Source organism: Orcinus orca, chromosome 12, assembly GCF_937001465.1.
Source record: "Orcinus orca chromosome 12, mOrcOrc1.1, whole genome shotgun sequence".
In the NCBI taxonomy this organism is placed as follows: Eukaryota; Metazoa; Chordata; class Mammalia; order Artiodactyla; family Delphinidae; genus Orcinus; species Orcinus orca.
In genome coordinates this window covers 17,856,377-17,870,424 of record NC_064570.1, presented here as the reverse complement: position 1 = coordinate 17,870,424, position 14,048 = coordinate 17,856,377, and the positions used below count along the sequence as shown (strand labels likewise).

Sequence of the window (14,048 nt, the reverse complement as noted above, 5' to 3'; positions counted from 1 at the left end):
AATATTGCAGCCAGCAGCCGGGAGTGTGTGCCTCATTAAATGGTGAGAATATAAACCCCCGCTTCAATGACCGATTTTGAAATAAAGGATTCCTGCTGCTTGTTAGTCATCAACATTTTTACTCTCCCAGCTGCAGGAAAAGCAGCTGCATCCTCTGGCAAGGCGATTGAGATGGGAGAAATTTAGCCACGGTCTGGGATTTTCGCAGAGGATAATTTAAGCCCCAGCTCCACTCCGGTGGCTGAGGAGGGGGTGGGTACGAGCGGTGCGCATGCTCAGCAGCCCGGCTCCGCCGAGGCCCAGCTGCCGCCACCGCCGCGGCCGGTGCTGTAACCGAGGCTGTCGCTGCTGCTCCGAGCGGGCGTTGGTGCCGTGTGCCGAGGCGCCCTGTCAGGCGAGAGGGAGCGGCCGAGCGGGAGCGCGGGCGGCGACGGAGGCTGAGGTGGGCAGCCGGGGCTCTGAAGGAGCGAGGGCGGGCTGAGCCAGCCTCGGAGGAGCGAAGCGGAGAGCTCTGGGACCCACCCCGGGCGCCCTGCGTGCCATGGCCGGCGGGCAGCGGCGCTGAACGGCCGGGAGGCCGAGCGGCGGCGGCGGCGGACGGAGAACCGGCGACCCCCGGGAGGAGGAGAAGCAGGAGCGGGAGGAAGCGCCGAGGGACTGCGGGGCCCGGGTGGGCGGCGGGGCCGCGGGCCATGGACTCGGCGGCGGCGGGGGCGAGCCGGGGCGGCGGCGCGGCGCAGAGTCAGCCCGCCGCCAGGTGAGGCTAGGCGGAGCGGGCTCGGGGCGCCGCTGCCACTGCTGTGCCGCCGGGCCGCGGAGCGAGTCGGCGGCAGCGGCGGCGGCTCAAGCGGCGCCGCAGCAGCCGCGGCGAGCAGCGGCGGCCTCGGAGGAAGAGAGGTCGGCGCCCGGGGTTCTGGCGGCCGCGGTTCTCCCGTCGCAGTATATCCTGCTCGGATTATCTTTTGCTTCTCCCCAGCTGCCTCCTTCCCCTCACACTGACACTCTGTCCCACACCTCCGCGTCCTCGGTCGAAGCTACCCTCGGCCCGGGCTGGTTTCCCCCCGCCTGGGGACGCCCCTTACCTCTCCTCCCGGGCTGCGGGGGACCCCGCCGAGACCATGAGGAAATTCAACATCAGGAAGGTGCTGGACGGCCTGACCGCCGGCTCGTCTTCGGCCTCGCAGCAGCAGCAGCTGCAGCAGCAGCACCCGCCTGGGAACCGGGAGCCCGAGATCCAGGAAACGCTCCAGTCCGAGCACTTTCAGCTGTGCAAGGTGAACGGAGCGCGCAGACCCGCGGAAATCGGGGTCGTTTTAGGGGCAACTCAGGCTTTACACACGAGTCGAGGGATAGAACGCCAATAATAATCATACCTCGAATAAAGGTCTCGCTCCTCTAGCACACTTTGCTTGGTGGGCTATTTTGGAGATTGACATCATCTTACTCCTTTTCGTTGATTTTCACGTGCGGCAGTCATTTCAAGGTTGCTTCTAACGTATTATACTGACCTTAATCTTATGGCTTTTATATTCAAGCATTTTAATACATAATTCACTGACTTCCAAGTTTCCTTTGGGAACAGTGTCTAATGAATGTTGTTTATCAAAAAGCCAAACGTGTTCAACTAGATATTTGCTCATCACTTTTCCCTTAAAATGTGGTAGGAGGCTTAAAATATGAAATCATAGGGTCTTTCTATCATTTTGTTTGGTGAGAAAGTTAGAGCTGTGATTTTTGCCTATTAATGGCACGACAGTTGCCATAGCGGTCTGTAATTCAGAAAGAATGATGCAGCGAATTAATTCACCAGCTGCTCAATGAGAAATACAAACTTATACCAGGTATTCATAAATCAGAGTTTCTTAAAAGTGTGTACATACTTTTTTGCCCCAGTGTCCTAAAATTATTAAGGATTTAATAGCAAAATGCAAAAATATATGCTGTGTTTATTTTCATTCTGTTACAGTTGCAAAATGATGAGATAGATGTTTGCTAATTGCTTTACTGAATCCTTAATTAGAGTAATTATGACAGCATTTCCTTAGAAGTACTTGTATTTAGCATCCAAATAAAGTAATGATGAAGTCAGCACACTTGAAAAAAAGCATGAATTGCATTTTTAAATGAATATACAGAATTTTTGACCACTGCAAACTTCAGTAATTTGTTCTCAGACATAATAGTATAGAATATTAAATTTTCTTCTAAAGCCTACCACTATGATGGAAAAGCAGAAATTAAGGTGTAACACTGGGATAGTGTTTTTGTTTTTTTGGTTTCAGATTCTATGTGCATAGGTTTTTGTTTGATGTAGACTTCATAGTTTTTTTTTTTATAGCAGTGCATGTATATGTGTTTTGCATCAATTATAATTGCTTCTCGGTTCTAATACCTCTATTGACTTTCTGTTTTAAAACTTTGCTTTCTGCCTTGGTTGCTGTGATGTCACTTGCCCATCCCTAGACTGTTCGCCATGGATTTCCCTATCAACCCTCAGCCTTGGCCTTTGATCCTGTACAGAAGATCCTGGCAGTGGGAACTCAGACTGGTGCTTTAAGGCTGTATCCTTTCATTTAATTTAATTTTATTTTTTAACTTTTACTGTATTCTCCCCAGTCCTTCTGTATTGCTGATTAGTTGCTTTTCCTGTTTAATGCCAAAGAAATGGTATGATCAGGTATTATGTGAAATCATGTGGTTGTATCTCTCCCCATGATTATACTTGCATGCAGGTTGTATGTTGCTGTGATGTTTCTTAGCTCAATTTATAGTAGCTAAACACGTACCACATAGAGTTCTAAAGTTTTGCTATAATAATTACTGTCTTTGCAAGGAAGTAGAAGTTTCTAAGGGGAAATATATCTGCTTATACTAGTGGTCTATTGAACGGACTATGTAGAGGATGAGGTTTAAAGACAATAGCACAAGGCACATTTTATTAGCTTTTTTAAAAATATTGTGCATGGTAGATGTTGAAATTATGACTATTTATTCTAATGAATTAGAGGTTGAATTTGAATTTGTTTCTGACTTGTCCATCTAGAAAAATCATCAGAAAACAAATACAAGTTTTATATAAATAGTTATGAAGTATTGCTATTTCTAAAAGTTTTAGAGCATTTTGTTAGTATAATGCAAATGGAGAAGTGTACTGTCTTGATATGTTTTCCCTTTGATGGTCTACGTTTGTTATGTATATGTAAATACTGTTAGATTAGCTGTACTCTTAAGTATTAGTATAGAGGATTATTTTTCTTGGTTATGCATGAACTGTAATTGTTTTGTCATAGCATTTTTTTCCAAATACCTACTCATTCTGAAAAAGATAATTTTTTCAGTCTGAACAATGGAGAATACTTCACAATTCCTCTCAAACTATTTAACTTGAAATAAAATTGTGTTTACTTTTACTATGATATTTACCCATATTAACCTAAATGCCCTTAATTTTAAACTTAAACATAAAATTTTAAAAAGAAAATGCTTTGTTCATCCATCAGTAGGATATCTGCTTCCTACATATTATTGAAGTAACATGTTGGTAATAAATAGACGAAAACACTAGATGATAAGAAACACGGAGGAGCAGGAAACTTTACTCCGCACGTGTTAGATTTATCTGGCTCCTGAGAAGGAGGAGGGGAGCCTGCATTTGAGTTAAACATGTGTCTTACCTTTTTTTATAATCTTTTAAAATCTTCATTTCAAAGTAGTGCTATACGTGGTATCAGGGTATTTTATTTGTGATTAGTGTGCTATGTTCAAAATGCTTATAAAAGTTTTCACTGAATTGTGTTACTAAGTGAAGTCTGTCATTCATAGTAAATACCAGTAGTGCACTCATACCTGTAAAAATGGTAAAATCTGACCAAGCTAGATCTGAATCTGTGAATTTCTAAGACAGTATATCTAAATAGTTCTTACCCAAATATCTAGATAGTTGACACTAAAATATTTTTTACTTTAATTGTATAGATATTTTTATTCCGGTATCCAGTGATCAATACCTTCTAGTTTAGGGCTCCTATTTTAGTCTTGTGAAGATGGGAATAAAATTAATTTTGGTAGTGTGGGTGCTAAGTGTTCAGCAAAACCCTGTGTAGTGACAAAGTAGTGTGGTATTGGATCCAGATGGACTGTTTAGAATGAAAAGCCAATTTGTTTTTGTTCACAGCAAAAGAGTATCACCTCTGGACTAAAAGGGGGAAAAAAAAAGTTGAATTAAATCAACTATTTTTAGATTATTTTGGTTTTCTTTTAAGTGGGTTCAAGTTTTACTATTTTCCCAGTTGAGACCCAGTGTGGTCTCAGTTTTCTTATGGTACGTAACTTTTTTCTTTTAACAGCCAGTCTGCTCCTTTTATAACTTTTATAACTTAATATAATCATGAGTACCGCAAGCAAGGCTGATTTTATAAAATCAAATGTTTTTCTTAGACAAGACTTTTTACCCTAATTGAGGAATTAGCATATTACACAAAGGGAGAAGTTAAAATTAAAATGTTAGGCCTAATGCTAACTGTCAAATGAAAAGGATCAAGTGTACGAAATCATCACTTATATGTCTTTTGCTTTTATACATTTTTTATAGTTAAATACTGTATGAAAAGTGAATCTGTAATTTACAGTGACACTCTCAATTTTTTTTAGAACCTCTCTTATTGTACTTACAGTGAAGTTAGGAAAGCAGTTTACCAAATACATTTTTATTTTACCTTTTTACGAGATTTATATGAACATTCCATAGTGATAAATTGGTTTGCCTACCAGTAATACCACTAGTCATTCCTTCTGTTAGGTTTAAGTAGGAGATAAGCTTATGAGCTTTATTATGGCTTTGATTTGTAGAAAATCTAAAGTAAAATAGAAATCTTTTTTTATTTTAAAGTAAAATAAAAATCTTTATCTAAAATAAGACTAAGATCTTTTTAGTTTTACATAATTTCCACATACGTGGCTTAAAATTTGTTAATTTCTCTGTTCTTTGTTTTGAAAGCTAGACAACTATAGTTTATTTCAAAGCTCCATATTGGTTTAATGTGCAGACTTAATAATAAGTCTCTTCTCTTGCCCTAGTTCTTTTATATTTTTCACTGTTGCATTTGGCTTCTTACAATCCTTCTCTTTATTTTCTTCTCATATTAGACTCTTGTAGTCTGTCATACATTTGTTCTAAAAGATGTCTTCAGAGCAGAAATATACTTGTAAATAAAGTCTTCTTTCATCTAACTGTCGAGCAGAGTAGGAGGTTTTCAAAAGTGGGACTGGGTTATTAGAATTTGAATTGCATGTCTAATTTAACGAATAGAATGTCTTCCTAAATGTTGGAGGACTATACTAAGTTATCTATTTTGAGGTTAGAAAAAAAATGATGAAGAATTTACATCTGATATCTAATGTTTGTAGACAAGAATTGTGAAAATCTGAATCCTTAAACAGTATCTAACAAATGATGAAGCAAGATAAATTTAATGTATTTGCTGCATTAACGTATAGCAAATGGCTGATGTCATTATAAACATGCCTTATGTTCAACCTTTTTGGCTTCTGGAGTGAATATGAGGTTGGAATGAACTTACTGATAGGAAGCAGGGAAGCATAATTTTATATGCCAAGTTGTACAGTAGTGATTTAATTATCTTAATTCTCCTCCTTTTGCCATGTAGAAATAGGTACAGTTTGGTTCTTCTGAGTAATCTAAGCATCAGAACTATTGAGATAAAGTAATCATTTATCCCCATAAGGAATAAGTAAAGGGGAGAAAAAAGGTTCTAAGTGAAGAATGAAGGCATTTCTAGTAATTCTGCTGTTGTCCTTATCTGGACTCCTGGTTTACTAGCATAATTTTGAATTGCTTCATAGTCTGTTGTAACTATGGGCTACCCTGATCTTATTTTAAGGTATTTTCGTCTAAACACAACAAGGTTGTTTTATGTATGAGTATTTCAAGGACTGTGCCAAAAAATGGACTTTCAAATTTACTTAATCTTTGTAAAAAATTGAGTTTTTAAGTATCACAATTATCAAAGGATCTCATTTATTGTCTTCCTGACTTGTGGAAAATATAGTAGGCAGTCTCTGCTTTGATAAGGCATGGGCTTGTCTTTTAAATTGCAGTGTAATTTTGCTGAATGCAGGCTTACAAAATGATTGCTGTACATTGGAGTTCATTTAACAAGCACTTGTTAAGCGTTAACATTCGATTATGAATTGTGGCCTTATTTCTTGTTCGTGTCTTGCCACTAAAGAATTATGTGTCCTTGAGTTAGTTTTTTCTTACTTTTAAAATGAAGGTGCTGTATTAGATGATTTCTTCGAGAAACAACTTTGTGATTCTAAGTAGCTATATATTGTTCTAGGTGAGTATGCAAAAGAAATGAAAATATGATTCTTATGTTCAAGGACTAGAACTAGATAAACATAATTGAAATAAGAGTTATTTAGGGTCTACTCACATAACACAAAGTCAGATTACAGGGAAGTTTATTGCGTTTAATGACACTTCTGCACATTAGTAGATGAGGCTTGAGAATGGCAGGGAAGGAGGAGTTGGAAAATTATTCTAGGCTAACAGTGTGGGCAAAAGTAGAGAAAAGGGATCATGGTAGTTTAGAGGAATACTAGAGACTGCTTGGAATTGTGATCCTAATTGAGTTGGAGGGAGAAATAAGGAACCACCAGTAGGTGGAAAACCTTGAGTGCTAGCCTGAGTTATCTGGGTGTTATTCAGTAAGGAATCATTGTAGGAATCATTATATAAGGAGATATGCTCTCAGGAAGACCTTTTGATTTTTAGGATGATTAATAATGCAGTGGTGTCATGGCTGAAAAGAATAGAACCAAGGGAACCTTAATATGTAACTAAATCCATATGGGTAGTAAAGTGGATTCAAAGCAGGGGTAGTAGAATGGGAACTGGAGAAGGACTTGATGACTTCTTTGTATCAGATCTTAGAGGGAGCAACTAAAGGTGGTGATAAAGTTTTCAAATACAGCACCGAGGCAATTACAAGACAGAAATGGAAAACTTGGTAAAGAGTGTGGCAGAGTGATGTGGAGTTTGGAATTATGTAATCTTTTACTTTTATCCTATTGCCATTTCGAGAAGGTAGCCTAGACTGATTCTAGCTTGAGAATTTGATACGCTTTTACATTTGATTTCCTTTGGGTTGGTCCTCGGTGATTTCCTGGATTTTGTTATTGAATCAAAATAATTTAAAGTCACTGTTAGCTGTTTGGCTTTGTCCATTTATCCTTGGTCAGTGTCTCTCAGTAGTGCTAGTATTCGGGGCTGGATAATTCTGTGGGTTTGCCCAGCACATTGCAGGCTATTTAATATCCCTGGCTCCCACTTACTAAATGCCAGGGTTACCTCTGCTGTTAGTGTGGTAACCCACATGCCCTCACACACTTCCAGGGGCTCCTGGTTGAGAACAACTACACTTTGTCCTAGTTCTTCACCAGTTAAGTAGGAATAATAACCCAACTAGTTCATGAAGTGAGCGTCAGGATTAAATGCAATAATGTGTATGTTTTTAGGACCATGCAAGTACTGTTTTGGTGACTATTCAATATGATATTATTATAAATATGAGAGTTTTTCTGTGGTTTTAATGTTCAGTTCTTTCATTCATTTATTTCAGCAAATACTTGCTGAGAAGCAGCTAGCTGCCAGGCTCTGTGTAGGAAGGCCTTAATTTCATTATTTTTGTAGCTGATGTAGTCAGTCTTCAAAGGAAAAGGTCTTAAAGTACTGTTTTTGTCTTCTTGAAAATGATTGTGTTCTTTTCAACCACAAGTTTTAAAGATTGCTATTTAGATGTGATAAGATAATATGTGAAAGTTTGTTTCACATAGTAGGTGATAAATGATTGTGAAAGTTTGTTTCACATAGTAGGTGATAAATGATTGTTTAATGGCTTTGTACTATAAGATAGCTAGCATTGCAATGTTTGACTTGCTGCTTATTAATTTTATTGTAATTAACAAAACTGGAAAAAAGGTTTGGAAACAGATTTTTGTTCAAAGTAGTTAAAAATGAAACAGTTCAGCTAGAATTTAGCCAAATTTTTGTTACTCTTCTACCCCGCCATCCTTTTTGTTCATAGAAGAACTCTAGTCATTTGAAATTCTAGCCGTAGAGGAAAAACAAGGACTTCGAAATACTTCTCAACTCTTAGCTCCTCACTGAAGAGGACTTTGTATAAAAGGAAGAATGAGTACTGTGTCAGCTGTAGGTTATGATTCTCAGTGTGGATTACTGCAGCAAGGAGAATAGGCACATTTACTTTAGAAACTACCAGAAAAGGTGTCTGCCTGGAAGCAGTTATTTTGCAATGAATTTCCTGTGGAGGGAAACAAGGTATGATAGAATCTAAATGGGATTGAAAAGGGATATGTTAATTACTGGGGAATCAAGTCTGTGCTTGGTAAGCCTTTTTACTTTAAGTAAAATGGGTTTTTATTTCTGCTAGGTATTCTCTTTGTTTTCCATTTGTTTTTTTAGTATAATTTGCTTTTAAAAATATAACTTGACTTTGCCATCCTGACAGAAAAAGGTAAAGGAATGTTCGAAGAATTCCCTTATTAAAAGCTTGTGTTCTAGTCTTCAGACTAATTTTGGATAAGCCAACTAAAATCTCTAGGCTTTAGTTTCCTTTTCTGTAAAATGAGGAAATTGGGATCTGTGATTTCTAAGAGTCCTTCCGGCTCTAGGATCTTGAATTTTTTTCTGTGGAGGATTTGGGAATGCTCTGGACCATCTCTGTCTAGAGTTGTCTTCTGATTGGTTGTTCTGAGTATCTGTTAAAGCGGGTGAAGTGTTGGACTCAATCCCATTGTGGGTCCCTTTACTTTGTACCCGTTGCCTGCATTCATAATAAGTCAGCAGATGCACAGTTATAAACTTTTATTTACAAAAGGGAGGAGGAAAAAGCATGTGAGATACACTTTTTTCGTTGATGAAACAGCAGCTCACATTGAATACTAGGATGGTGGGTTATTGCTTTTCCTTTGTTTAATCGGTAGGGCCTCATTAATGACATAGGAAACTTGGGCCATTTTCAAATATTATTTACAAAGTTTACTTTCCTTTATTGGGTGTTAATGGTCAGGACGTAAATTAAAATGAGATTGCTTAAAAATAATACTGGGTTCCTAATCATATGATTTTATTAATTTTTATGTAAGAAATTTAATAGAGACTAATTTCATTGACTTGCTAGCATGTAATTTGAGTAATTGTATAGTAAGTTGGAAAAGTAATAACTAGCACTGTGCATGTAAGTAAGTGGACTATAGGGGTGATTATCACTAAATAAAAGATAAGCTTTGGGTGTCACTTTTTGACTTTAACTTCATGCATTGGAAGTGACACCTTGTTTACAAGAAAGAAATTAATAATCAGAGTGTCAACACTGTGAGTGATAATGCTTGAATGAGAATATCCGGTCCTGATTTGGTGCTATCATCATCGGAAGGTATATTCAGTATCTTGGGACTGCAGATTAATGAAATGTCTTTGGTTCGAACTAAACAGATGTCTGTTTAAGAATATAGCAGAATGACAAAGAGAAAAGGATGTTTTACTATATACTACCTTTTATATTTGAATGCCTTTTATTAAACATAATATAGTACTATAAAACTTCCTAGGAAGCAAAACAAAGTGACTGTTGACTTGATTTTTGTAAAATAAACGAAGAGTTCATAAACTATAATCATAAAAGACTACCAAAAGGTATTTGATACATCTCCCTTCCCTTAGTCACATGTGATGTAAATCATTCTAAGGAGGAAATATCAATACTACCTTTGGATTTAATTACTCAAACTTCTTCCTGTGAAGATATTCAGGCTTCTATATAATAGGTCTTGTACTTTAATTTAAACCTATTTCTAATATTTATTTGCAACACCAAAGAAGAAAGACAAGTTAGTTGTCTTCCACATATTGTTATTACAATTTTTAACATTTTTGAAAAATTTAAATAACAGTCATCTACTTGCAGATTTAGCAGTCCCAATTGCTTTAATCTCTCATTCTTTTGTATTTCATTTTAAAGAAATTTTGGATACTAGCTCTCTTTTATGTGTAACTTTTGTTTTTATTTTTGGGCTTGGGTGGAAGGAGGGGAAGGGGAAAGAATCATTGACAGTTTATTCCTTACTACTCAGTGTTCCACAATGGGCCATGTGTTTAGTGATTCCTTAAGTCTAGAACAGCGTTCCCCAACCTTTTTGGCACCAGGGACCGGTTTCATGGAAGACAGATTTTCCACGGATGGGGGAGGGGGGATGGTTCAGGCGATAACGCGAGCAATGGGGAGCAGTGGGGAGCGGCAGGTGAAGCTTCGCTGGCTCGCCTGCCGCTCACCTCCTGCCGTGCGGCCTGGTTCCTAACAGGAACACTAATGTGTTGGGGACCTCTGGTCTAGAATACATTTTTCCCTGTTAAAGTAATCCTTTAAAGCCCAGTGCCTTTCTCTTTGTGATGTATTTTTGGTTTTAATTCCATCCCTTTTTCCACCCATGTAGCAATCTTTTTCTTAATTCAGCGTTTAAAATCTAAATTTCTACATTACCATCCTTTATTCGTAATATCACATAGTCATTAAATGGCTAAAACTAGTCCTTTTGGAAATTATAGCTATAATATTGAGGTATTTTTATTTTAAAATAGACTGTCAGAAATGTTAAAGCATATGAGAAGATGCAGTAGAGTCCAAAGCAGTGCAGATCAGAATCGAGCAGTATCCTCTGCCTTATAAAGAGGCCAGAAATTAGACAGTGGTCAATATACAATTATACAATCAAAACAGAAAGAACATACAGATTCTTAAATGATTAGCTTAATATCTTCTCTACTAAATATCATATAAAAGATGAGTGTGTGTGTGCCTACAAATGAAGTAATGAAGGTCTAAATCTATAATTCAGGAGTCTGCAAACTTTTTCTGTAAAGTGCTAGATAGTAAATATTTTGGCTTTATTGTCTCTGACCCAGCTCCTCAACACTGCCAGTGTAGCGCAAAAGCAGCCATAGACAATATGTGAAGGACGGAGTGTAGATATTTCAATATAACTTTATTTATAAAATCAGGCAGTGGACTAGATTCAGCCCACAAGCTGAAGTTTGCCATCCCTTCTTTAGTTTATTAGGCTTCCTTGCTTTTAAATTGGAGAGGAATACTCAGGAAGGAATTACTACTGACATTTTTATAGTTAAGTTTCATAAATTACACTCACATATCCGTTTAATCTTTTAGTCATAAATAGAAAACTATTTTAAAGAATCAATGATATATGGTACTGCTATATACCAAGTTAAATTATTTTCATAAGTATTTTTTGATCCTATGAAAGATGCATTATTTTTCTGGTGAATTATAATTAGTGTGATAAGATGACTTATCAGGCATTGTTTGGGGACAATTCAGTGATCAGTTCTATTATTGAAGTATTGTTTGAGCCCTTTACTTCCTAATTTTAATTTAAAATATATTGGCATTTGTAGTTTTTTCCTAATATTTTCATTAATATTATATAGAGCTATGTAGAAACATTTAGATACTTTTAAAAATAACAGTGAATGTAAATATTTTATTAAAATTTTGTGATTTCTTATATGTCTGCAAATTTTGATTAAAAATAAATCATTTACACTGTGGGAGAAAATAACCTGAAAAAATGTATTAACAACAATAACAAAAAAACCTCATAAAGCTCTTAGAAGCAAATTTAGGTGCATGGTTACCTTCTTTAAGAGTCAGATATGTTGCATGTCCCTTCTTGGAATGAACATACATGGGACAAATTGAAAACATTATATCCGCCATGAAAAATTTTTATAGTTGCTCACTGTTTACATCGTTTTTCATTAGCAGTAAATATAAATTTTATTCAGTAAATAAGGCTAATTTCTACTTAGTTTCATTTCTCCAACTGGTGTTAATCCTTTTGGAAGTTGTTATATAAGAGAAATGAAATGATGACATACTGAGCATATTTCTTTCTATTTACTGGTGCTATGATTTAAAAATGAGCCTTGATCTAGAGTAACATTCCCTTAAACTGGGAGTGAATACAAAGGTTTTTAACTAAAAACAATAGCTAATACTTTTGGTTTTAGTACAGTCTTCGTTTGGAAGTTAGGGTTTGCTAAACACAGGATGTTAATTGGAAAAATAATATAGACTTAGAGATTATATGGTAATTATTGTTAAATAATGTTTTGTTTTATGGTTTTTGGTTGTGTTTCCCTTTCAGTAAGGGCTCTCTGGAACTTCTGAAGCTTTTCCTGGTGAGGTTGTCTGTTGAAGAGAGATTAATCCTACCCTTTCTTGAAAGTACATAATCTTTTCTTGTAGTAGCAGCACCTCTGCTTTTTCACAGCAGTGCTCTGCCAAAAGTGACTATAAATCTAGTGGCATCAACTATTGCAGTACTTTCTGCCAAATTGCTTTCCTTTTGTGTATTTTTTCCTTTTTGTCTTTTGAAAGGGAGGAAAAGTATTGAAACAGATTTTCCATCTATGCAGTCTTTGTACTGTATTTTTCATAATGTGTTTTATTTTTCTTTTAAAATTCACTTGGCCATACTTAAGAACTTAGCCATTAAGCATCTGAGAATGGATGCTGGGATAAAAGATTGTTATATGATATGTGAGAATGTATGTTCCTTTTTGTTTCTTTAACCCACGCCATGATTATTTATGACTATATTTCATAGACGACTGAGCAAATGGTTCATTTGAAAGTATATTTATGTATCAAACGCCATTCTGAAGAATTGCCTGTGATAATAAATATAATTCATTTTGACCCCTTTAGAGACAGTCCTAACTCCAAAGCAGTAAATAATAAGGATGAATATTTTTGAACCACTCTATTCAAAAATAATAAAAAATTCTTATTCAGAATAATAGTGGAAGATGTAACTAGAGGCCTATTTTAACCCAGTTAATGCTATAATTATATTTTAGTGTAGATGCTGCAATTACTTTGTTTTGATGTTTCACTCACATGAAAAGAAAGCAGTTGACTGACAATTTTTCAAATACCATTTGACATTTACTGTAAAATATTACAATTGTGTTGGATTAAGGAAGTTTTAAATGTTGACCTATGCATCTTTCATGGTTAATTTTAGCATTTCGTTAAATTTTTACTGTAGAAATAGTGCACGTTATAATTTTGCTTAAATAGCAGACTAGCAGGATGTTAGAATTGTGAGTGAGCAGTAAAAATTATGTCCACCCTTATAATCATGAGAATGTGGCTAGCTTCATTTCTTAACATATTAATTTTTTGGCAGACTTTACTTTTTAGAGCAGTTTTGGCCTCACAGCAAAATTGAGCAGTAAGTACAGAGATTTCCCATATACCCCTGTTCCCACTCGGCACAGACTCCCCCATTATTAGCATCCCCCACTAGAGTGGTACATTTGTTACAGTTGATGAACCTACATTAACACATCATCACCCAAAGTCCATAGTTTATGTTAGGGTTCATTCTTGGTGTTGTACATACTGTGGGTTTTGAAAGATGTATAATGACATGTATCCACCATTGTATTATCATATAGAACAGTTTCACTGCCCTAAAAATTTTCTGTGCTCTACCTTTTCATCCCTCCCTTTCCCCTACCTCTTGGTAACCAGTGATCCTTTTACTGTCTCCATAATTTTGCCTTTTTCAGAATGTTACATATTTGGAATCATACAGTAAGTAGCTTTTTCAGATTGTCTTCCACTTAGTAATATGCATTTAAGTTTCCTATGTTTTTTCATAGTTGATAGCTCATTTGTTTTTAGTGCTATATAATATTCCATTGTCTGATGTACCACAGTTTGTTTATCCATTCACCTGCTGAAGGACATCTTTAGTTGCTTCCAAGTTTGGGCAATTTTGAAAAAGTGGCTCTGCATATCCATGCACAGGTTTATGTGTGGATATACATTTTCATTTCCTTTGGGTAGATACCAAGGAGTGTTACTACTGTATTGTATGAATATGTTTAGTTTTGTAAGAAACTGCCAAACTATCTT

General features: G+C 36.8%; 1 protein-coding gene across 8 annotated transcripts in view; it reads left to right on the top strand.

Annotated features, from left to right (window-relative positions):
- Window positions 1-1,033: 1,033 nt before the first annotated feature.
- STXBP5 (syntaxin binding protein 5) overlaps window positions 1,034-14,048 on the top strand; it is a 166,670-nt gene continuing 153,655 nt past the window's right edge. For all 8 annotated transcript variants that reach the window (XR_004476731.2, XM_004263736.4, XM_033405409.2 and 5 more), the window contains exons 1-2: window positions 1,034-1,274; window positions 2,464-2,561. Coding sequence is in view for 7 of the 8 variants with exons in the window: in XM_004263736.4 (XP_004263784.1) it covers window positions 1,119-1,274; window positions 2,464-2,561 (254 nt within the window). In the remaining variant the exon portion in view is untranslated. The remainder of the gene's footprint in view (window positions 1,275-2,463; window positions 2,562-14,048) is intronic.